The sequence below is a fragment of the Astyanax mexicanus genome, chromosome 1, assembly GCF_023375975.1.
Source record: "Astyanax mexicanus isolate ESR-SI-001 chromosome 1, AstMex3_surface, whole genome shotgun sequence".
In the NCBI taxonomy this organism is placed as follows: Eukaryota; Metazoa; Chordata; class Actinopteri; order Characiformes; family Acestrorhamphidae; genus Astyanax; species Astyanax mexicanus.
In genome coordinates this window covers 76232336-76258696 of record NC_064408.1, presented here as the reverse complement: position 1 = coordinate 76258696, position 26361 = coordinate 76232336, and the positions used below count along the sequence as shown (strand labels likewise).

The 26361-nt window shown below is 37.7% G+C and overlaps 1 protein-coding gene across 4 annotated transcripts in view; it reads right to left on the bottom strand.

Moving 5' to 3' along the window:
* ryr3 (ryanodine receptor 3) overlaps positions 1-26361 on the bottom strand; it is a 108797-nt gene that overhangs the window by 36322 nt on the left and 46114 nt on the right. For all 4 annotated transcript variants that reach the window (XM_049483365.1, XM_022685670.2, XM_049483375.1 and 1 more), the window contains 27 exons: positions 26118-26221; positions 25696-25779; positions 24465-24624; positions 23829-23973; positions 23344-23549; positions 22973-23147; positions 22436-22644; positions 22105-22332; positions 21151-21311; positions 19995-20154; positions 19513-19599; positions 19183-19409; positions 17679-18489; positions 16019-16219; positions 14491-14593; positions 13666-13800; positions 10293-10566; positions 10007-10121; positions 5668-5800; positions 4893-4996; positions 3763-3898; positions 3452-3635; positions 2877-2985; positions 2606-2726; positions 1605-1774; positions 1267-1487; positions 1078-1168 (listed from right to left, as the gene is read on the bottom strand). In XM_049483365.1, coding sequence (XP_049339322.1) covers positions 1078-1168; positions 1267-1487; positions 1605-1774; positions 2606-2726; positions 2877-2985; positions 3452-3635; positions 3763-3898; positions 4893-4996; positions 5668-5800; positions 10007-10121; positions 10293-10566; positions 13666-13800; positions 14491-14593; positions 16019-16219; positions 17679-18489; positions 19183-19409; positions 19513-19599; positions 19995-20154; positions 21151-21311; positions 22105-22332; positions 22436-22644; positions 22973-23147; positions 23344-23549; positions 23829-23973; positions 24465-24624; positions 25696-25779; positions 26118-26221 — 4854 coding nt within the window. The remainder of the gene's footprint in view (positions 1-1077; positions 1169-1266; positions 1488-1604; positions 1775-2605; positions 2727-2876; positions 2986-3451; positions 3636-3762; positions 3899-4892; positions 4997-5667; positions 5801-10006; positions 10122-10292; positions 10567-13665; positions 13801-14490; positions 14594-16018; positions 16220-17678; positions 18490-19182; positions 19410-19512; positions 19600-19994; positions 20155-21150; positions 21312-22104; positions 22333-22435; positions 22645-22972; positions 23148-23343; positions 23550-23828; positions 23974-24464; positions 24625-25695; positions 25780-26117; positions 26222-26361) is intronic.

Here is a 26361-nt window from a genome sequence, read left to right as displayed (position 1 = left end):
TGTTCATAACTGTCTGGTTTGGGGAGAGACAAGGAGGTTACTGGGTCACTGTTACTCTATTACTAGCAGATTAGATGTCAAGAGCAAACTGATATTATATGTTTTCAACTACTGCACTAGAGATCATGACCACATCTAAAGTGACAAATCACAGATCCATGTTTGCCTCTAGTGATTTATCACCTGAAGTAATAGTTGTGTGTGTGGGTGTACTTGTATTTGTGTAGTGTTAAGTGTGAAGCGGTATCATTAACACTTTTTTCTGGCACTGAGCCATGCATTACTGTATACAGCTCTCTAGATCACTAAGTGACTAACAGCTCACTACTTCCACAAGGAATAAATAAAAAAAAAATGCTTATAAAAAGTCATATGATGTGTTAAACTATATATTAGCAGAAAATATTAGTACTTTATATAATATGTCTTAGATAAAAGCAATTTAAAGTGTTGGCGTTACGTTTTTCACACACAGGTTCAATTTTCTATTGAAACCCAATGTTTGATTTTTTTACCACTGAAAATCTTTAAGTTTAATGTGGGTTGAACAAACTGGCCCCTAATGTTTTACAGCATTATATATACATATATGTACAATCCGCAATAATAGAATTATCCCTATTTTACACTTTTTTTTTTTTATTGTTTTGTTGCACATAACACTAAATAAGACCTGGTGTTAATCAGAATAGACTATAAATGAACCAAAAAAAGTTTATAAGCCAATTTAATAATAGATTAGTCCTGCCCACTGCACTGGAAAAAAAGAGCACTAGAGCCAAAGTGATCAAAATAAAATAGTTCACTTTTTACTAATTGTTTGGGATTTAAAACACCTTTTTCATGTTTATTTTAGTGTTTAGGGATGGCTTGTGATGGCTTCCAATCCAATAGACATAAAAAAACTGTTACTTATTTTAGTTCATTGAATTTAATGTTAATATAGATTTACCCTTTCTTTGTGTGCATTACAGACAGAAAACAGCATTCTAATTAATATTTGTCCATTACTGGCATTATTTCCATTACATTACAGGTCTGAAAGGGTTAACAAATGTAGAATTCAGAAACCCTCACCTTTATAGGCATCTTGCAGTATTCTGTGAGTTGTGGCACATCAAAAACGAGGCGGCGCAGGAGCTGCTGCAGCATAGAAGGCCGCAGGTGCCTGAGGGGAAGGGCAATTAAAGAATATTGACTCGGGATCAGGAACAAACGGTTTCACTGATGAAGACTCACTGCAGAACATGGAACTGGAGTTCTTACTGGCAGATGGCAAGCAGGCACTCCTCTATGGAGTCTCTCTGGGCTTTGGTGAGTGAGCGGCCTTTAGATAGCCGGTAGATCGTGTGAAGTGTGGAGTCAACAAGCTGGGCGTAGTGCTCTGTATGAGCGAAGAGCGAGGCACAGCGGGTCAACAGTGGAAGAACGGCTGAACCTATATACCTGTTCATGGCCAAGGCTGTCTCTGTGGTACTCAGCACCTCCTAGTTTAAAAGAAACAATAGAACACTTATAGCACTAAAATGTATTAATATTTATTTAAGTTATTTTTATAAAAAAAAAATAATACAAGACCTCCTGCACCACATAGAGTCACTTACCGTGTCCAGAGAGGCAGAGGCACGCAGGTCAGGCAGGAAGCCCACCTCCACCAGGTTCAGAAGGAAGCTTTGGTCCTCGATACCATAGACACGGTCCAGGAAGAGCACCATTGGGGATTTGTGGTCTGGCCAGAAACTTGAATTCATGTCTGGCTCTGTCACAGTGCCATCTAGACAGAGAGGACAATATGATGCATGGACGTGAGAGGAAAAAAAACAAGACATATATTTGGATACAGATACATATAAATTATTTTCCATCACTGGAACATAGTTTAAGTTCAAAAAAGTTCAAACTATTTGGACTAAAGCTAGTTTAAAAAAAATTAACAACCCAAATCTGCTCGAGGCTGACATGAATCAATTTGTGGTTGGATATAATGCTACTTGCCTGCCCTCTGGACTAGTTTCTCCCAATGACTAAATATGCTTGTGTTTGTCACATTTCTCTCAACTCCTTTTCTTTTTATTTTATATTTTTTCTTCCTATCATATATATATATATATATATATATATATATATATATATATATATATATATATATATATATATATATATATATATATTTGTCAGCCGAATGATACTGTTCTGCTGTGCCTGTGTTCATCAGTTAATACCTTCACCACCAACATCAATCTTGAGCATGTGTCACATACATTCCCTGTTTTTTTTATGTAGTTCAAGGCTGTCATATTATCCACAGCCTTCCTTTTGCTTACAAGGTTTCTGTTGATTGAAATTTTTCATTGCCCCAGGTTTGCACACATGAGGCTTAGTCAAAGTCATTACTTATATAATTATATAACGTACTTAGAATTACACTTACCATGAACTAACAAGGTAAATGGTCAACTTTACTTTTTGGTTCACATTAATATAAAATCTTACTTCTTTAAAAAAATAGAGATATGCTCATTTATTTAAAATGTTTCCCCACATTTCTAACAGGCAATTTAATCAGAATCACACTGCCAAAAAAAGCTTATGAAATAATACAAACCTTTGTTGATGACAGGAACTTTGAGAGGTATGCTGATAATGCCCACTAAGTCTTTGGTAGGCACCAGTGAGCGCAAGATGGCACGAATACGCAAAGCTTCACCTTTGCCCTTGTTAATTAACTGTTAAAAGCAATAACATTTCATAAATAAGCAGAATACAATAGATATAATAAATGGTTCACACAGTTCATTGGTTCACGCAGTTCAGCACTTTTAGTGGTTCACCGCTATTTATCTTCTGTTATATAACAAGAAAAGGAAAGCACTCACATGCATCTCAGGGGCACAGCGTCCCAGCAGATCGATGAGGGCTGAGTAGAAGGACATGATGGAGTTGCCCATGTGCGCAACCTCTTCCTCCTCCCTGTCCTCCCCGATCCTGTCACAGACAAACAGTGTGAGCACTCAATCACAGATAACAAAGCACTATTGTGGCCTTCACTGGATTAAAGGTTAAAGATCGACAGAAAATAATTTGAATTAGAAACTCATAGGCTTATGTTAGTCTAAATTAGATTTTGTGGATGGATGAACTCAGCATCATACTAGCAGTGATTAATAAATACCTTATATTATACTATAGAATGTTTTTTAATGAAAAAAAAAATGTGAACTGTAATCAACTACACAAATTAATGTGTTTAATATTTAACTTCAAGACCTAACTGATCAGTCTAGGCTTTTGGACTCAGTTTATGACTCAATCTACTGCCAGTGTATATGTATGGACTTTATGACTAAATTTTTTCAGTAATGGACATCCCAGCTAACTAATTGTGGCTAGTAGGATGTTTTCTAAACTTTTCTAAACATTTTTAGAATGCTCAATAATTTATGGGCCTTACACAGGTCCTCCTCCTTCAGGCAGATTAGGCAGGTCTAGTGTGGGATCCTCCGAGATCTTAATGGCCTCCAACATGGCAGCCAGAAGACCCTGTCCACCCTCTCCCCTCAGAGCTGGCCCAAAGCACTCAGGATGCCTGATCAACAGCTTCACCACCACATTAGCATTCTCCTCCACACTTTCACCTGAAGTGACAACAGAACATATTTAAGGAGGCAGTTACATAATGGTTTATTATTGGCAACTTTGTATTTGGTGATTCTATAGATTCTATAAGATCCTACAGATAATGCAGAAGGTGTAAGGACTTACCGTTGACAAAGACAGCAAATCGGAGGAAGGACAGGTAGCGCTCTCCTTCTATGGGATTCCAGCCGATGTCAGGGTATCCCTTGGCTACAAGCATTGGGCAGCTCTGGAGCCCACAACCAGCCAAGTATGTCACCACCTGAACAGTGTAATATGGACAAACAATATTACGTTTTAAGGCTGTTTAGGGTTGTTTGGTTCCAGTTATTGACCTTGTTTGTCTCAAAGTTTACCAAATAATTTGTGATTTTTTTCTGCCCTGTTTTGTCAGCTATGGCTTAATTTCACAAAAGCCCCATAGAACAAAAAATATTAGTGCTAGGATCACATTTAATATTATTTCTACCATCTCAGAGAATCTTAATACTGCAAAGCTTTTGGGAAACTGAGCCTGGATCAGTATTCTTCCCTGCTTAGTGCTCTGAAGGCTGCAACTTTCAGCACAGTGATCACAGGTGTGTTAAGAGGTGATTCTACAGGAAGGCAGTTCACAGAAAGCAACAGAAATTGTCTCTAGTGACCTTTTTAAAGAAGCTTGCACAGCAAGCACAGTTGTATTTGTAGGAAGTCATTTGTAAGAAAGAAGCGTGGTGGTGCAAAAGGCCACCCTGCTAACTCAAGAGCGAGCTTTGGGAATTGCAGCAGTGCAGTGAAGTGGAAGGGTTTCCTCCTCTAGTCTAAAGCGCAATATATAATATATTCTGCTCTCACAGAAATAAAAATATGCATTGATGCTTTTTTCATGACCCAGTCAACCCCATCCTGCAGACCACAGTTTTAGGGTTTTCTGCAATATTGTACTTTGTGTCATTACACTTTATTTTTTCACTTATTTTTTATTGACAATATTAATTTACTGTCACCGTGAGATCAAGATCTTCATGTTAATAATCACATGCTGTTCACAGTCTAATCATTTAAAGTAAATTCTGTATTAAAGTATTAAAATGACTAACTATGTAATAAATTATAGATGTTGAAAATAATGTATACTAAATTACTAAATTCAATTACTTTTTTATCACATATATATATATATATATATATATATATATATATATATACATACATATATATTAATATTGAATTTGTGCCTAATTTACATTCAGTGCAGTTCATATCATGTAAGTTACCTTTTCCAGGTCTGGCTCTTCTAAAGCCAGAGCCAGACTGTTGTTGTCCATCACTGAGGATGCAGCCACATCCAGTGGAGTGGAGCCCCTCATGGCTGGACAGGCTGTGAAAAGGATAAAACAGTCAACGCTTTACACAAAAAAACTCTGTATAGTACTTTCACCAGCAGAGGGCAGCCTTTCCTCAGATATTTAAAACATAATTTTTAGGAATATTATTTTACTGGAACCAGAAATAAATAAAAAATGTAGCAGTACAAATTGGTAGGTTAATGTGAAAAAATCCTATTTTGTAAAAGTAACTGAAAAGTAAAGCTTGTGTGAAACATTATAAATAACCAAAATATAATTATTCAATCTTACATCATGAATATTACATCCTCATTATTACATACAGATTTTTGTGTGTTCTATACTGTCACGGGCAGTCCATTTGGTCCAATAATTAAAACAGAGTTTAATACACGGCAGAAATGCTGTATATGCCACCCTCCCCCCACCCCTTACTGGTATTGATCCTATGGCTCTCTTGTGTGTTGCTAGCTGATAAGAAAAGGTGACAAAGCTTGTAAAAGAAGCGTTCACTCTTCGCTGAGCATTAAAGTGCTGAAATGCGGAGAGAAGGGGAAAGTCTGCTGCAGAGTCAGGCAGTCTGAGCCGCCGGAGCCATTCCTCATAGTCACCACAGCACCCTGTGAGTCAGCTCATCCTGACCCGCATTCTAAAGTGCTCACTGTATGTGTGTGTGTGTGTGTGTGTGTGACCGTGCAATTACCCAGTCCTACGCTGCTGTTCTCCAGCAGGTAGCTCAGGTGGTCAAACATGGCTTTCTGATTCTCACGGCTGATGCGGCAGAAGTAACAGAGGAAGCGGCAGCAGCTGGCCACCATTTTGGGGAAAGCAATCTCCTGCAGACAGATAAAGACACTCCATTTACCTCTCGCTGTCTCTCCAAGCGTCCCTAAAAGATAACACTTTCTAGGCTTCACTATCAACACTGAAAGATGAGACAATATCACTCCCTAGGAACAAACCTTTCAGATCATTTTAAACTTGGATATAAAACGTGAGAACAGACGTAGGATAAAGACAAATTTAAAGAAATACGAATGCTGAATTCCATTTGCCTTATATATTGGAGTTGGATCATTATCCCAAGTTTGCACTGTTATCAGTTGATATTAGATGATTAAGTAGATTATACAGTATTTTACACATACACACACCACATAAACATGTCCACAGATAGAAGGAGGACAGTACTGTGGGTATGACTAATTTAATAAGACAAATAGATATTAGTCTATTTAATATACTGTATAATACTACTGTTTTTACCACTGTTGGTGTGCAGTGCAGCCATCTTGGATTCTGAAATTAAGTTTTGCTAGATTTCCCGAGTAGGAAATTCAGCCAGTTATTCATAACTAGTAAAGTACTGATATATCGATATATTTGACTTCAAGTGCTTGAAGTTTGTATGTAGCTTTTCACTAAACTACAAGGTAATAATGCTATGGCTAATGATTTACTTACAATTAACTACCCTATGAATGATGGCTGCCTTGGGTATTCTGCATCCGTTAAATTCAGATGTGCACGTTCTCATAAATTAATCTGACACTTATGCAAGGTGCAGTACATGATAAAATGGCACTCAGCTGCATCACAATGGCAAAAAGTTTTGTTTCCTATTTTAGCAATCTAAAGGCGAGTAATCAACCATGTTTGGTATCATGATGATGCACAAATTCCGCCTTGCCCAGCTCAAAACACACAAAAGGCATGTACTAATTATCTTAATTTATTATGGGTGTGCTTTGGGTGTAACATGAAATGAACCAATCAGTGTGTTATTTTCTATTCCCTTTAAGAGCCAGGTGTGCTCTAATTTAAAGGTGCAGTGCTTCAGAGCTTCTCAGCAGAGGAAACTAATCTGCATGTTCACGCTGTAAAGGTGCCCACGCAGGTCAATTACAGGAACAGCAATGTTTTTTTATTTAATATTCTGTTTATTGTTGAAATAAAAGTTGGGCTGTGCACTGCTGTGTGTCCTTGTGTGTGTGTGTAATGAGCAGGAGTGTGCATTAAGCAAGACAGCAATAAAAGACGGTTGACTGTTGTCAGGGTTCTAATCAGTCAGTGGCCCACCTTTGTTTTCCGCTGCCAAGATAGTAATACTCCAAAAATTTACCTGAACACACCACACTTCTAGACACACATGTCCATTAACTTGGATATTTTTGTGAGCTCCATCACTATGTTAATGCCACTGGTGCGAAAATAAACTGGTGGCGGGGTGTAAGTTGGCAATGAGCGTAAGTTTAAGATAGGGCGCATTATGACTAAATCAGCTATTACACACATTCTTATTGTGTCCTTGTTGCTCCACAGTGACAAATAACCTTGATAGAACAGTTGATGAAAAAGAAGTATTATTTTAAAGCAAAGCCAAAAACCATTAGGCAAAATAATGTAAATAATGTAATTTGGCTTGTTCTATAAATATTAAAATAACTTAGAATAAATGTCTTAAATGGCACCTTTAAATCCTGTAACTGTCTTGCATGGCATGCATCAGCATGTCTTGGCTGATGATTAAATTTGAGGCAGAGGACAAATTGCGCACTTTTTATTTTTTCATCAACTATTCTTCCAAGGATAAGCCCAGCCATGCTTACAAGTAATTTGTTTTGCATTTCGTATGGGCACTTCGAGTATCAGGTCTCAGCCCCAGTGTCTGGAATCTATGTTCCCCATGCAGAGGCCCCCTTAATGAGCCTGCCAAGGAGAAATGAGAAGTGGCAGAGTGATGCGGCGCCCCAGGTTCCCCACCCCCAAAAAGCAACCTTATGTTGGTTGCAGGCACTAAATCACAGACCTGTCACCCAGCGCTCCCCAAAAAGGACCTGCCTGAGAGCCCACCCTTAGGCCTGCTCAAACCTCTTCAGTCATTAAGGGTCTTAAGTTGTTAGGCGTGGGGAGGCTCTGTGTCTGCTGAAGCCTGTGACTTTAATGCATATGGACTGCTGACAGACTGGTCTTGTGTGAAAAAGAATGCCAATAATTCCAACTGCTTTCTTCAAGTGCAGCTTATTTTGACATTGGAATGACAGAAACAGTTTAAAGAGTTTAACTGTGGAAGTAATGGGCTATTCTAATTATAGTTTATTATGATTAAGGAACACTTACTGTAAAAGAACAGCTTTACAATCAGATGGTATACAAAGTTACAATAGGGAGAATGGTGTCTCTGTCAGTACCACACTGAAACACGGCTACTGATTTGTGTAACTTTGATGGAATGGGCACAAAACTACTCTTAAGAGCTCAGGGTCATTAGCTTATCAACAAATACATGTGTAAAGCTGAGGGAGTGGGCCTCAAAGCATGATTTGTGTTTACAGCAGCGGTGTACTCTTCCTTACTTACAGTAGGGGGAGCTCAGGAGCAAACAAGTCTCTCAAAATGCTGCTTTAGGTAAGCAATGGACTTAATTTCTTTAGTATAAAATAATTGATTGTATTGGTAATCAAAACTCAAAGTTTCTCTTTTTTTTTTTTTTTTGTTTTTTTTTTTTACATTTTGTTCCATTTTAATGCAGAACATGTTAGCATGTTAGCTAGCTTGATGCTAATGTTAGCTATCTCTCTGCCAACCCTAGTTCTCTCCCTGATAATGTAGCTAACTTGTCACTAACATTAGTAAGTAAGCGAGCTTGCTGCTAATGTTAGCTAGCTGTACATTAACCTTAGTTCTCTCCCCAGTAACATTAGCTAACCTGTGGCTAATGTTAGCTAGCTCTATTCTAACCTTAGTTATCTCCCCAGTAACATTAGTTAGCTCGCAGCTAATGTTAGCTAGCTCTATTTTAACCTTAGTTATCTCCCCAGTAACATTAGCTAGCTCACTGCTAACATTAGCTAGCTCTACGTTAGTTAGTTAACCTTAGTTCTCTCCCCGGAAACTCACCGCTAATGTTAGTAATGTTAGTTTTCCCACCAGCATTAAGCGCACCATCTAAAAATGTAATACCTACAGCTAATTTACAGTAATTTAAATAATCAAACAAGATACCTTAACAGAGGTGTTTGGGATCATGTTGTGTTAAATATAAAACAACACATAATAGATTGGGACTAAACTGTTCCCATTTTTCTGAGAACTGTGAGGGAAAGCAAACGCTCCAGGTTTTCTGTAAATATCATAAGAGACACTTGATACATTCACAAAATGAATGTATATGTTGTTTACGTTTTGGTTAACTCTCAAATAACCCCTACAATTGTTTGGTACTGTCTGATTTTTAGCTCAAACCTGTAATTAAAGACTGACCGATAATTCAGCCAATCCTCAGGGCTGGGCAGATCACATGATCCATATTTTGCAAGTTGCTGCAGCGTTGTGAAATGTCAAAAGACTGAAGTTCATTAATATGTCAGTATGGACCTCACTCACAACTGCTGAATTTAATCTACGCCATTGTAGAATGTTTTTACTGTATGTGACTTAAATTCATGTTCTATATATTTGTATAATATATAAAACTAGCATGCATCGTAGCAGAAGTAGAGTTTGACACTCTAAACTGCAAAAAGGACTTCTTCTTAGAGTATGACAGCATTTTATACCGAACAGCAGGTACATTTCAACTTTACAAAAGCCCTCTATAATGATTCATTACCAAGTTTGCCTGATAAGGTACTTGCTGTTTGGTATTAGGCCACAACCTTAATCGGTTGATCGGTCTCTCTAATTTTGATGAAGCACTGAGTTGCCCTTAATCAACTTTTCCAAATTTAACACTGTAAAATTTAACTATGAACTTTTATTTAGTCTCTAGAGGTTTGAAGGCATCTGCTTTAGGCTTGTTCAATATGCAGAGCTACTCTTCTTGCTGTATCACCCCTGACACTAAAGCCCTAAGCAGAGTCTGCTGCTACTGACAGACAGATCTTAATACTAGAGAAGATGGGGGTTGACTGCTAAAATGTACAACACCTGACTGTGCCAAACGATAAAACTGAGCTGTTAAAACTCAGAGCTTATACTGGCAGATGCAGTTCTCTTTTAGCAGCTCCTGACTCAACTTCACATTACAAAAACATATGTACCTTAGACTTGTCGCCTCCGAGCACGTTGACCATGACCTCCATGACTGTCTCATGCATGCCCAGAACACGCATCAGATTTGGATGCTGGTAAAACACTTTGTTGTTCATAATATCCCTGTTAAAAAATACATGTTTACAAAAATGTTTTATATAAATGATATCATATAATGTGTAAACCAAATAAGCACATGTATTTGATATTCCATGAAATTACCATCTTGCTATAGAAGCAAGAAAATTTCTTTACTCCATACCCAAAAACAGGATTTTTTTAGTGACTCCTTACCCCAAGCCATCGATCATAAGCTGACCCTCTTCTTCACCCATGCGGACGCTAAGCAGCGAGCGAATCTGGCCCAGGGATGCCAGCAGGTTGATGGCATCCTGCACAGACTTTTCGCTGATGGTGTAGCTCTTCCGCATGGCGCGCAGCAGCTCTCCAATGCCATCATACTGCCTCCTCAGCAGGCTGAACATGATGCGCACCAGCTCCGGGTCCTGGATGGTGCACTCTTGAGCCCAGCTCACCATCGTCTGAGAGATCAGCTCCTTCAGGTTAGCTGAGTAAACAGGAGATGGTCAGAAAAATGTATCTGGCTTGTTCCACTGTTTGTTTTTTGTCATAATTTTGCTTAATGGAACTGTAACAATATGAAAACCACCACCAAAATCATTGCGACTGTTGTCATTTGTCCACATTTTTTGTGAGCAGAAAAATATTATTAAAATAATAATATTAGATATTTTATTAATATTTAGAATACTTAAAGCTACTGTTGTCCATTAGGGGAGCACAATACACCCCTAAAATAACATCACAATATTTCAGGACATTTTTATTCATTTAAAGAATATATTACTGCAACAAATTACATATTTAATTTACATGGTAAAATTTCTTGTAAGCACAATAGCTGCAATCAGCAGAAACATTAAATTAGTACATTCTTCTCTATTTTAAACAACGGTAACTTACCAAGACTTACCAAGAAAATTTGCTATATAGACTACTTTTAATACTGATATTATCACAATATAGATTTGGATTATGTGGATCATACGGATCATGATATATTGTGTACAATACCGGCTTTCATATTTTGTATTCTTTTGTATTGAGTTCTTTTTTCAGTTTTTGTTCTTTCTCGGCAAGATGAGATTCTACAATTCATTAGCATTCCTCCTTTGTCAAGTCTACCATAAGGCACATGGTATAACTGCCAGAATATTAATATGATCCTCTTCAGTCTCTGCACCACAGCCTTTACGGGTGAGCTGAGAATCCATTAGTCAGTGCAAAATTGTTTAATTATGAGCATGAGCCTGGTGATACAGTACCTCAGTCAGCTGAATCAGTTATATCCCGACATGCTGCGTTATCTGAAGAGATCAATGTAGCAGAACTATCTCTCCACGTAACTTTGGAATTGCTTCTCTTCACTTCTGCTAGGTTATTACATTCACCTACAATATAGGTGCACTATGTGGATTAACAATCACTGACTGTAGCCCATCTGTTATTGCACAAATGAAACCACCTCACAGAATACAGTGGACAACCATAAGACCATATTAACCAGATATTACTTGGGTGTGGGAGAACACATCTGGCATCTGGGGATATTACAGCTGATAGCACTGCTCTGTCAGGGAAAAACACAAGCACAGCGACCTGTTTGTGAATTTCCACAATCAGTTTGAAGAAGATTAAATGCTGAGGGCAATAACTAAAATTTTGTGTGTTCCTAGTGGCCTCTAGATCTTTTTTTAATTGAAAAACATAGCCCAACCTTAGACTCTAAAAGAGGGAGCCGAGAGGTTGCAACGATTAGTCCATATAATCAACAATTATAAATTATAAATCGTCAATGTCGATTATAAAAATCTGTCGACTCCAAATGTTCTTTGTTTAATCGTTAATTTGCAGCACTACACAAAGTATTTGTTTTTTTTTGTTTTTTTATTATTCTTTATTTTGTCTGTATATTTATCTATTTTAACAACTGCTCTTTAGGTGTAAACTGGACCGTGGGAAAATAATTTAGTTCCACCTCATACAGGTTACCAAAAATGATGTGAAATGAGAGTAAAATCTCCCTGAATCCTGTTGAAAAACACAGCACACTGCACATCACTTTGTTGCTCTTATTCCTCAAGTGAAGCACGGTGGTGGCAGCATCATTCTATATGCTTCTCAGGGACCAAAATACTGGTAACCACTGAGGAACAGATAACTACAGTAAAATATAGGAAGGACCTTGAAGAAAAGCTCATTTTATAGAGCACACAAAATCATAAACATTCATCATGTTCAAAGCTTCACCATAACAACACTGGAGTGGCTTAAGGACAAGTCTCTGCATATATTTGAGTGGCTCAGCCAAAGCCAGAATTAAACCCAACCAAGCATCTGCAGAAAGACCTGAAGATGACAGTGCACAGACTCTTATTAACCAATCAATCAATCTGATGGAGCTTGAAAGAATCTGCCATGGAAACATTTTATAAACAGCCCAAATCTAAGCGTGCAATGCTAGTAGATACATATTCAAGAAGACATGCAGCTAAAACTGCTGCCAAATAAGACTCTACAAAACCTAAATAACTAAATGAAGTATTATATGATGTAAGAAGTCTGGGCCAATGCCGATATTAGCTATTACACATGTACATATCTTCAAATGCTGATGCCAATATACACATGCATAACTTACAGAGAGACAAAACACCCCAGTTTAACTTTACAACTTTAAAACAAAACAAAAAAAGTAGCACAGCTAGTACTGGCAATCTGTATTTGTAAAATAAGTATCAGTTTGAAATACTGTCCTAGCGACCTGATTCTAAAAAATCATCGGCTGATCACTGACTGATACTGATGTAATTCTGATATAATCATGCATCCCTTATTGTATTACAATAACTGTTTATAAAAATCTTTACACATAAGCTGTTCTAATATGTATGAATTGTTCCTAACTATATGTGCACACACACACACACGCACACACACTTATACACTTACTTATAGCCGCACTAATTAAACCCAATGAACCCAGTGAAGTTTAACATCCTGCAGAATAAGCTGCCCTTGCAGTAGCAGCAAGAGTCTGGTTAAAAGGGTCTTGTGAACATTTGTAGTCTATTGTAATCTGCTATAATCATCCAAGTTGTAGGTCACAGACCTTGTTCCATCACGGATGTCATGTATTTTTCTGATTAATTACACATAAAGCAATGCTGTTTTTAATTAGTATATGTTGAGGCATCAGTATGTTGTGGGCTTGACTGCCGTTTCGCTGTTATAAAAGGATATATGCTCAGCCAGCTGAAAATATTTTAAGCTTGCTTGCGTCTGAGAACAGGTTTAATTTTGGAAGCCATTAAAGCAAACACAGCAGAAAGGCTTCATATTGATCTGCTAACCTTTTGCTCAACACTTTTTCAATAACTAAAGGCATATATTTAGGTCAGCATTTTTGGCTCAGATTATAAAGTGTGCTAAAAAGAAGGGTACATTGCAGTTTGCACTTTCACAGGCTGTATTTCTGTTAATGTGGCCTACTTCTTTAGAGGCGCAGATGTGATTTAAAACCCACCATTCAGTTTATTATCAATCTGTTTAGTTAATAGATTCTTGTAATGGGATATTGGCTTACTTGGAGTTGCTTGTTCTTGCTCAGAAGGCTCCTCCTCAGTTTTCTGTGGGCGACCTTTGATTTTGTACAACAGGGAAAGCAGACGACCTTTGATAGAGGTATCCTGCTCTTCCTCTTCTTCTTCCATGGGAATGCCTGCAGAGGTAAACATATGCAGAATTGAATGTCTCCTTTTAAACTGCTGGTCCTGCAACACTGCACTTATTATTCTGGATGGGCTCTTGCATTTGTTTGTATATTTCTGTGCACAATTCCTAGGCAATCATAAAGAAGAAGTTACTTTTTTAATAACTTCTGAATATATACAAATAAACATAGATAAACATAGAAAAATAAGATTTGACATTTCTTTCTCCTGGGCTCCCCATACTGTTGAAAAGTGCTAAGCGCTATCCTGTATGCTTTACCAAAGTTACACAGAACACTTAACAATATGCCAAACACAACAACTGGGACGAAATTTTTAAGCTGTTATTTACTTTGACTTTGGCACGTTGATATCTTAACAGTGCAGCGCTTTTGTGCGTCTCAGTAGAGGAAATTTACTTGAACTGCAATTTTATTTTATTCTTTATTCTGTTTATTGTTGAGGCAAATGTGTTCCTCCGTAGTCTGAATAACTTCAGTAATCATTGTATTCATGTAGGAAAAAATGGAATAAAAACATTGACTAAGAAGATGTGTCCAAACTTATGACTGCTACTGTACATATCATGTTATTTTTTACATAATAGGTTTTACACACTTGATTCACAGATACCTTTTGCACACTGTACTGTATACAAGCCAAAGCAAAAAAAATAAACATTGGCCTTCGAAACCTACCGCAGTGCAGTCGCAGGTCATCATGGAAGTTCTGAAGCTCCTCTTGGATTTCCTCAGGGCAGGGGCAGTCCTCTCCAGCACTAAAGTTCAGTAGTATGTTAATCTGGTGGAAATACACAGTGAATGAGCACAAGAGCAGTGGGGTCACCAGCATATGGTTCGAGTACATATTTGTACACAGTTTAATGAAACTTATATCCATTAGGGTTTGGTATAAATCTGAATATGAGTAATTATGAAATTCAACGCATAGAACTCTATGAACTCGCTGACACGATTTCTAATGTTAATGCAAATCAAAAATCTAAAACAACTCTGTTGTTGTATCTATGCAGAGAAAGACCTCTCTGTTGCCCTGGATACAGAGTAATAGAAGTATATTTTCAACACCACAATACAATAATGTGTAGTATAGAACCTACGCATGGCGCATTTGTGAGAGATGAAGTTGTTAAGCTGTTCTGTTTTCGGTACCCAGAACCCTGTCTGAGAGAATAATGGAGGTGAAAGAGGTGATGAATCTGCTTTAGGGTACACGTAATTAAAAATCTGAACAACAAAGCTTCTGGGAATAGTTGACTCACATCCGCACCCTGAACCTGTGCTAAGCAAAAACCAGTGACTATAGAAATGGCCCTGAATCAACTTCAATAAAAACAGATGTGCCAAACCAATATTAGTGGTAGCTACTGTTGTAACACAAAACAGAACAGTTTCAATGGACTCTTTTATAAAAATTCCTCTTTTATAAAAAGATCTTTCTGATATCTACTGGGAAACCTGCAGCACATTATATGGACAAAAAAGCATTATGATTAAGCACCATCATTACAGAAAGAGATGGAAGGCTTTCTTAAAGATTCGTTGTAAGGAATTAATTGCATTCAGGTCAAGAAGTTGGATCAGCATCACCACAACAAATCATCCTAAAAGTACTGGGTGTTGCTCCATCATTTCGGAACGCAGTTTCCCTGCTTTACAACTCAATGCTAGGGGCGTTATATCCCTCCCTAGCCCACCCTAGCATGGCATTAGACATGGTGGGAATAGGTTCATGTTTATAAGCTCCAGAGAGTCATATTCTATTAGCAGTCCTCCTCTACAAGGACTAGACAACACACTGTGTATGTGACAAAGACACTTGAAGCTACATTTTATGTGACATGAGATTCTGATTTAAAATACAATTATAAAATAAGGGTTGGGAAGCACATTGATATATGCTGCAGATTTAATCAGAATTCCACCAGTAGTAATCTAACACGATATTAATAATGTAGTCTCTGTAGGAAAAATTTGTGTAAATATGTAATACTGGGCAGATACAATCAATCTCTGAAAGATAACACTGTATCATGGAAATTATATGATACATATTTTTTAAATAATAATAATAAAAATAATTTAAAAAATCACTTGTAGCATGATGTGTGTAATTCAGGTTCATACTGCATGCCCTGCAATGTGATTACTATATAAATATAAAAAAATCAAGAAGCCAACCAGTTTACATAAATAAATGATCTACCTGCTCTTGAGGAGGAGAGCGGAATTCCTTGGTCTTCTTTGCAGTGACTGCAGCAGACATGTTGAAGGCTTGCATGAGTTCATTGTAGCGGAATTTCTGGTTGTATTGTAGCTTGGCCACAAAGTGATCTGAGAAGGCCACAATGGCCTCAATACGCTGCTTCAGCTCACAGTCACAGAAATAATTCAGCAGTTCACACATCTGTAAAAAAAAAAAAAGAGAGAAGCATCTGGTTATTAAAAATATAATATAACACTTCTGGGTTCACATAATTTATAAGATTTGATATCTCTGATATTTTATCTATTATTTCAATTATATATATTATATTATATATTTTTTTGCATATAATAAAACTGTGCTTTCCACATCTTTCCTGAAAGCTGTTTAAGTACAGAACAAATCGTCGCTGTCCTATGAAAAACACTTATCTCCATTTTTGTCGATTTTTAGTTTACTATATAATTTGAACAGACCAAGTGTCTCTTACACTGTACCAAAATTTCTTGATGAACCGACCAATAGAAACTCTTCAAAATGACCTAAAATAAACTCTTTTTACATTGACTTACATTAAAAGTTTAAAAGGTTTTTCTCTGTCCTGTAAAGTTGCTGTTTTGGAGATAAGTGTTTTTCATTGGACAGCGACGAAATGTACACAAACAAATTAGTTGCCTTCAAGAAAAAGGTCCTGATAAAATTATTACACATAAATTTTATTCAACAGTAGGGGTGGGCAATATGGCACTAAAATAATATAGCAAAATGTCATGGTATTTTCGCAATAACAACATCTTGGCGATATGACAATGTAATTTTATTATTGCATACAATATGATATGGCACATCCCTAACTGAGATTTTAAAAAAAATACAATATTTTTTTCTGATTTGTAACAAAAGTCAATGTTCCAGAATGTCATGATACTAATAATAATGCACTCCAGATATTTCTATATATCCAGGATTAAAGTAAAACGAATGATACTGGACAGATATAATCTGTCTCTAGCAGATAAATAATGGGTAATGAGAACAGTGTGAACTTTTCTTTTGCTAAAAACAGCAAAAAAGTAGCACCCTGATGTGGTAATTAGGGTTGGGTAATATGGTACAGTATTTCAGGGTATAATATTATTCATGATATTCAAAAATTATATTATTATATTATTGCGGACGATATGATATGGCACACCCCTAATCAACACCATTAAACACTCAATTAAAACTTTACTACAGGTTTTACCTTGATTACAATTATTAAACTAATATTAAAATGAACAATGGACACTACATTTAATTGTCTTTTGTACAAGCTGATTTAGTTGCTCAGTCAGTTCGGGGCTTGAGTTCTCCTCCATGTTGCTACCATGTCAGAAACTAGACTTGTGTATCAACAACATACAGTATTATGTATTTAAGAAAGCAGTTCATGAACAAACACAGTTGGGAAACTATTCACATTTTTGCTTAAGTATAACCAGAACAGAAAAAACCCTAAATAACTGATTTGGTTAAGATTACATCAGATCATTTTGAATGTTAGTTTTGATTCATTTTCAATTATTTGCCCAACCTTGTGCAATCATTCATCCTTTAATTCATTTATACAAAGCATGTTATAAAATGTTTCCAGAGCTCTAAATAGACAGACACTCACTTGACGCTTGACTGGCTCAGGTAGACTCTTCTCCAGAAGTCCTTTAGGGGCCTGCTTGGAGTCCTTACTTTCCTCTTCTCCAGCCTCCACAGTTTTCTCCTCGTTGCTGCTGGCCTCCTCCTTCTCCACAGCCTCCTCTGCTGCAGGTTTCTCCTCCTCTTTGTTGTCTGCAAACACGTTGGGCTCGATAAGAAGCAGTATCAGCCTCACTTCTTCGCTGGTCAAAGCACCCATGATCAACAGAGTGCCAATCAGTTTAAGAATGGGCACAAACTGGTACTCCACACTGCCACCCACTGGGTCTCGGATATGGGTGCCACCGCCCTGCACCGCCTCCGTCAACATGCTGATAGCTTTCTCCTTCAGGATGCCCAGGGGGATCTGGGGGCTGTAGGTGTGCTCCCGCTTGGTGGTAATGAAGCACGGAGGGTTAAAGTTGAGGCGAGGGGTGAGCGAGGTGCTGAGACCCACGCCAGGCAAAGAGTGACGCTTGGATTCGTCAGGGAAGAGGCGAATGCTTCGGGTCTCGTCAGTTACGGGAATGATGAACTCGTTGTTCATCATGAGGCGAGCTTCTTTAGCCGTCTCCAGGCAGATGCTGATGAGAACATCGTAGAAACCCTCTCGCAGCTGCCCAGTCAAATACTGGTTATCGATAGTGTAGAGGAGCTGAGACTGATCAAGGTGACTGCAGAGGGCATGGGCTACACGAGTGTTTCCCAGAGCACAGAGAGCGCAGTAGAGCTTCAAAGTCTGGTAATGGAACATCCGCAGGTCCTCATTCTCAGAGAGCTCCATGATGTCAATGCACCTGGTGGTTTAAAGAGAAAGTTTAGGTCTTAACCCCTTAACAGACCATGATTTTTGGCAATTTTCTGCCTGATATTACACCAGTAAATTTTAAGGATTTCTATTTGAGCATTTTGAGCATCTATTTGAGCATCAGAAGCTTTCACGTTTGATAAGAAACATTACTGAAAATCATAACTGGAATTGTAAAAGTATAAAAAAAAGTAAATCTGCTAATGTGAAAATATAATGAATTAAATAAAAAAATCTGCTCTTTCCTGAACTTCATTTTAAAATCTATATTTTCCTAAATACAAATCAAACAGTTGATGTCCTCCAAATCTTTAGTTTTCGTTATGTTTGTCCAGTTTTTACGTCTATTTTTAAACATGCAGAATTTGGGTTGATTCCTGTTACTGATCTGTTATTATTAAGTGGAGTAGAGAGAAAACATGCAGCTTCTTCAAGTGTCCTGTAGGACATTTTAAAGCACTCCAATTTTCATGATGTAAATAAGTTATTTTACTGCAGAGAATAAGGGTTTTACATGACCTACACCTGTAGCCTGTATACGGGTTAAAGCATGTTAATAGGTTAACTCCTAAAATTAAAGATATATAAATCAGTTATTTATCCTTAATCAGTAATCGTCAGTAGTCTCTGATAACACTAGATGCTTATGATAGTATTATTATTCACACAAAACTTCACATGCCTGTTCTCCTCAGGAATGTGTACTGCCATCATCTGTAGAGGTTCCAGACACTGCACCACCCAGCCATGCCTCTCACTGACCCGCGCTGTCTCTACTGAGAGGAAGGAATTGGGCATTCTGCTCCACAGAACAGATACAATGGTCTGCACATCCAGCCGTGGAGGACACTGGGGCTCCGGGTTACGGTGTAAGCTCTTGAAAATGGCTGATGACAAGGGCATTGCATCCTGGGGGGGTAATTAATTAAACACATTGCTTTAAGACTGGTATACCGTTGTAACATGCAGTACATCAAACATCAAATCAAAGTTATAGTCAAGAAAGACACACCTGAATCTTTGGAAATTCAAACTGGAACAGGTTGGGGCTTGTGGGCTCAATAAATACAGCAGGGAACAGTTTTGTGTTGGGCTCAACCTGATAATACCGCCAGAGAGGCGAAGGAAGAAAAACAACAGACATTATTTTTAACTGCAAGGCACAGGAGACTTTGATCTCCTTTGATAGAGCAACATTCTGAACACTAGGCAGAATTAAAGTGGATCCAGCCTCAGACAGGGTACAGAATCCCTGGTGCCAATGTGTATCTGGCACCGGTTCAGCTTCAGGGATCAGAGCCCCAGGCAAACTGAGATCAGAGTCAGCAAAGAATTTATTAATGTTCAGTTGGTCTCCCTATTAAAGATAATGGAGGATCTCTGGAAGCTTTCCCTTACAAGACGATGTTAAATAACCTCATTTTTTATTGTTCACCGACACTTAGGAGTGAACATACATTTCTAGTGTTAAACCAGATTTTGCAGACAGGGTACCTGATAAGCAGTGGGCAGCTCATTGCCATTGGCAGTGAATGAGACGAGACCAGAGGCCAGGTCAATGTGGCAGCCGATTTCCAGGTCAGTATTACTGCGTCCAGAGGAGCTGTTGGAAATCTCTCCAGCACACACCATGTAGCAATTACTCCTCCTCACACTGGGCAAACAAGAAAGAACACAAAGAATTAAGCTGTGCCAAATAGGATGTTAAATATGATAATACACATTTAATCAGACGTTAAAATCTATTATTGTCAGGTTGCTTTACAGTTAGTCTAATTTTCACAAAAAAAATTGCATTTAATGTACCTATTTCTTCGAACATTACATTTTACAACTAAGGTTTAAAAGTAATTAGTTCAGTTTTATTTGTTCTGTTTTATAAGCTCAAAATCAGTAGTGATAAAACAAATAGAGCTCAAATGTCCATACATCTATAATATCAAACTTAAAGCTGATGTCTGTAAGTTTTGGGATTTAGGGCCCTCTTTGGTGAGAATAGGTAATTGCACTGAGCGTGCTAAAGAATTATTTTAAACTGGGCGGGAGTGATGCTTTCAAAGCAGATGAATACGATTCCAGGTTATGTTCAGTCAGAGAGAGAGAGAGAGAGCGCTTAGTCCGAAACGTCACTTCTTTATTTCTTTGTTTTTACTATGAGTGAATAAGCTACTGTGCTCTGAGTGTCCCCTTCTGAAGTCTCCATTGCTCCACCAGCCGCTCGTGTTCAGTAAAACAGAGCTGGATCTTCTTTTAGAGGATGTACATGTAACGTAACTACGTTAAGAAGCGTGACGTGGCCAGAAGAACTCCCGCGACCCAATGCCCCAGTTTTTAGAATTCATTTATTAGGCTTAGCAGGGATGGTCGTTCCAGCACACTGGTACACTTAAACACCATTAAAACCATGTTTTGTCCCTTCCTCAACTCAGAAATCCTTCTGCTTTCAGTTTAAAAACTAAATAATAAGGACTGCCACTTTAAGAAAACGGAGGAGAAATTTGCAGATCAGGATAACCACACTACTGTACATTTTAAAAACTGATATCAGATGTGATCAGAACGAGGCCAGGACTTATACCCAACTGTTGATAAATGTGTGTTTTGCCTACTTTAATGTACATTTCTTAACAGCAGAAAGAGAAGAACTAACCTTTCATGCACACGGCCTCGCTCGTCCCCGAGAGTTACTGTCACTGTTCGGACCTTGTTCAGGCTGAAGTGTTTGCTGTAGTAGTGATAGTCAGGGGTTACCCAGCCCACCCATACTGCAGCTGGATCCTGTCCTGCAAACACTCTCACAGAGTAGAAGTACTGCAAAAAAAAGGCAAAAAAATGAGCTTAGATACAATCATAAAATGAACAGATAATACATAGTACTCCCTCAGTGAAACAAAATATGAGGGTAGGCCTATTGACAAATTAACAACACTATCAATAAACGTCTATTTTCTGGTCTATTTCCTTTTATAAGGCGCATTCTTTTTTAAAGTCAAACGAGCACTGGATGTTAATCTACACAGACTTCTCTCCTGAAAACTGTTTATTTGGGTGAGTAAAGCATTTCCGTTTATCTACAGTAAGCTTAGACTTCCAGATTTTCATTTAGGTTAGCCAGACAGCTCTACACCTGAGGAACCCTGACTGTTTCGGTAACCCAGAGCAATATTAGCTAGCAGTTTGTTCCTCGTAGCTTGTAAACAGAAAGGTTACAGTCCGATATACTCCCCTCTGAACGACAAAAGAGCTATTTAGCACTAGGCACGGTTAGCAGGTAATGCTAATGCTGCTCCACCAGTGCTAGCCGGAGTTAGCAGCAGGCTACAAGCTGCTAATGCTAATACTGCTCCAGTCTTGGTGCTGGAGAACTAAACTGAAACTCCTGTAGAATTCTGCACTTCAGCAGAGTGGCTTTACTGCTCCTTACAACCTGACTGGTAAAATGTATACATAAGTCACCTTATAGTGTCAAAAATACAGTAAAATATTTTTTTGTATTCCGCTAAGTTGCTAACTGACTATAGTTTTGTGAACCTATTGTATACAAAAACAAGGAGAAATCATTTCTATTCGTGATGGCAAGTAAAGCAAAATATCAAGTTAGTACCTTTGTAATGCTTCCATAATCTGTTTTTCCGCTGTCGTCTTTCTTGACATTTTGGTCATCAGCGATTACCTCGTTAATGTTTGTGGTCTTCCTTGGACCTGGATAAAACTCAACTGGCATGCTCAGTCGGCAGTAGATCATGTCGTTATTGCTAGCCTGTGTCCCAAAGGTCCTGTGGGTTACTTTCAGACACGGTGGTGTGTCCACAGTCCCATCAATTCTAGTCACCTAAACAAACCAGAAAAGGTGTACAAAACTTAAAAGCTACGAGCACAAAAATCTGAAAGTTACATTTGGACAATGACTAACTTTCTGTATTAACTAACTGTACCTCAATGTGCTTGTGGTCCTCTGGCACATTGACAAACGTGGGAAGACGTTTGCTGAACCACATGGTGACGTCTCGGTTCATATTAACAGCAAAAGGTTCAAAACCTTCCTGCAGGCCACACATGGTGTAGTACTTAAAGGTGCTTGCATCCTTGCCCAGGTTCATGCGGCCTATCTGTGAGAGACCCAAGCTGCAGACTGGGATGAACCCTGAAGAAAGTACAAGCCATTAAGTCCTGGCACCAATTCAAAAATGCTTCTGACAATTTATTTATGATTAAACTCATTTCTATTGATTACTGGCAGATCTGTATTAGATCAAGGAACAAAAAAAAACATCTATTCCAATAATTACTGAAATATATATCAAATCAAGTATATTAAATTACAACAAAGAGAAGTTTGTGGCCTTTTCCCACAATATATTCACTTTGTGAATATCATTAGTGATATTACCTATGTTAATAGGGTATCTTTTTGTTAATTTCTAAATAATTGCCAAACTAAACTAAGCCAAAAAACGAAATTATTAACTCACCTCCTTCTGTGTCAAAGTCGGCAAAGCAGAGTTCAGAGCCCCTGTTGGTGATAAGGATCTCTCCATTGAGGGTGAAGATCATGGACTTGTCTTCCATGTTAATCATGCACCCCACCACGTCACCCTTGTTCCATGATCTTCCAAAAAAGTGACTGCCCATATGTACCCGCCGACCCTGGAAGGCAGTTTTTACATTGAGAATAAAAAACTCACACCCGGTTATCTTTTCTTCACATTAAAGCCCTCGAAAAGTCATAGCTCTGTTCGAAAATGAGTCCTAACTGACAAAGCTGAGAGTAACCCTGTGGCAACGAGCAGTCAAATCTATTATAATAAAGATGAAGAGACTGCAGGGAGCATGTGACACTTACTCGACAGCCATCAAAAACGAAGGCCTGGTCATCCAAGCCAAGTTCGATGTCGGGTCTACAGCCAGGACGAGCCCAGCCCACACACATTTCTCCTCCAGTCACAGCCTCAAACTCAAAATACCACTTCCCCGATGTCACTGCATACGTCTTCTCCACACGGAAGAAACGGATATTTTCAACATTCAGCTTCTCTATCACATTGGCAGCTGTGGGAAAAGCCGGAACACTGTAAGACTAGAATAATTAATTCTCATACATACAAAAAGTGATTAGCAGGACTTAGCAGTCCTGATAATCTTGCTAATAATTTATGAAAGTAAACAGCTGTCCATTAGTACTTCTCAGATGACATTATGCTAAATTATTAGATTAATAGCGTTCATTTTCCCGTTTGCAAAATTAGTATGTTTTATTATTCTTAAAAAAAGATGGTTTCACAGTCACAGCATATTTCTTCCATAATACAGATCAGAGTTCATGCTCACTCTCTTGGTCAGGGGGGTCGATGTTGTATCCATATCCAATTAGTGTTCGTATTGCCTCTCGAAGGCTGTCTCTGTTGGATTTCTTCGTGCGTTCGTCTAACAAAGCATATGGCACCAGCCGAGGATTGCGTCTGCTCTTCAAATCCTTCGAATAATAAAAGGCAAAAAAGTCTTTAGATGAAGTCTGACGGAGCCTAGGGCCATTTTAAAAGCCTTCTTAGGAGTGTGTGCCATTTTTTTCAAGTATTCGTTTTTGATTGAAAATCTGATAAAGAAAAAAATTACAGTCTACAGAAATTGCTCAAGAGTTCACTGTAATGCTTACTGATAATATATTTTTTATATAATATATTGCTTATATGTTCACTGCTGCCTACAGATATCATATAGCTTCTGCCTGTTCTTTTCTGTACTGTCCCATTAGTATTAAAAAAAATACTTAAATCTGATAACTGTGTTGCCATGACCTGAATGATTCTCAATCCTTAACTCACTTTTGATGAGCAATGTTTTACTGCATTGTCTTCTTATAAGATTAGAGTATATTGGTACTATTCCCTTCAAATACATCCATACATCCACACTGTTGAGCAAATACATCTAAGTAATTCTACTTGACCAATAATGAACATTTACCTGCTGAATACCATAGGTCCATCCTTGCTTGATGCGATCTTTGGCCCAAACGTTGTGAGCGTTTTCAGCCAGTTTATCAACCAGAACCTCCTGACCAGGTGTCAGTTTCACTTCAGAAAGCTCTAGTGGTGCGGGTTTATAACCATTCGACATCATGTAGCTATAAAACAAAGATAGAAAAATTCAAACTGTTAGTTGTGTCTACCTACTGTATTTACACTATGTGGACAAAAGTGTTCGGACTCATGCTCATTCTTGTTTCTTTTATTATCAAGGGTATTAAAAGGGAACTTATTCTGCTTTTGCTGGAGTAACTGTCTCTACTGTCCAGGGTGAACTGCTGTGAAAATCTGAATACGTTATGCAACAAAAGAAGTAGTGAGATCAGGATGCTGGATGATCAAAACCCAAAACCTCACCTCAATCAATCAATTAATCAACCTTTATTTAAACTCTGAGTACATTGAGTGTGGCCCTCATTTACAATGTAGCCGAGCAATTACATAGGGAAGGGATTGACAAAAAAAAAAATTAAATAGAATAAGTAAGTAAAGAAACAAACAAAAAAAAACAGCATTTTAATAAGATATATAAGATAATTATTTAAAAAAATGAATTTAAAAATATTATTAAGATTTAAAACAAATAAGAATTTAAGAGTATGAATCATAAAATCATAGGGAATAGAACAAAAAATTAAACTACAGATGAATGAATACATAAACACATAAAAGAGTAAAATATAAAAAAGCAATAACTAAAAAGAATAAAAGAAAAGAAAGAAACAAAAACATAAATGTGAATAAAACCGCTAAAACAAACCAAGATTAAAAACTAAAAAGTTAACTAAAAAAAAAAAAAACTAAAAACATATATATATATATATATTTTTATTTATTTATTAATCTCACCTCATCCTCAACTCCCCAACTCATCTTTTTAAAAATACTGAATGGAGCACCAGAATGGCAAAGAACACAGTTCCACTGCTTTACTGTTCAATGCTGGGGGCTTTATACACATCTAGCCCATGCCTGTTATTAGGCATGCTCCCAATAAGCTCAAAAGTGCCCCAATCTATTAGCAATACTTTTCTACAGTGAGAACTGTTGGCAACAATTGGTTTAACACATATTGAAGTATTCAAGTAGCTGAATGCATTTACTAGAATCAGTGTTCACAAACATTTGGACATACATATATGTAGACACATATACATGTGGAGACTCACTCTTTGGGAAGTTTAATTCTTTTTAGATCTTCCTCGGCATCAACTTGGACTTGTGCAACATGGCATCCCAAAGCTAGTAAGGTCCTGCAAGGAAATATTTCACTGTCAAAAACCTTCCACTATTACAGAAAGTGTGCCAATTAAATATATTAAATGGATCACAGATTGCACTTTAAGGGAACTCTACTACACTATCGATTTATTGAAGGCAAATGATCTGCCATAAACGCATCTTTACTGCTGACTCAAGAGACACTGAGTTAAATGAATAAGAAAGATACATAATATTAGCTCAGAGCCTTAGGCTCACCCAATCAATACTATCTGGGGTCCATTAAAGCCATCATTAGCATTTTAATCCAGGTTCAAACTCTGGCTGCTTTTAGATCATATGCTTGAATAAAAGAGCAGGCTGTGCTTACTTTAAGGTTTCAGTCGACATCTGCAGGTTATAATTCTTTTCTGTTTCAGGCAGCTTGGAGAAGTCAACCAGGCAGGGATGCTGTCTCTTGTTGTCATCTCGTATCTTGAAAATGACACACATTTGGAGGTATGTGGTTGATTAATACACACTATCACTGTCAACAGCTATAGAGGCCTGTATTATAAAGTGGAAAGAATTGTGGTTCTGCTGGGGAACTATTTTAGATGAACCTATTAGACCTG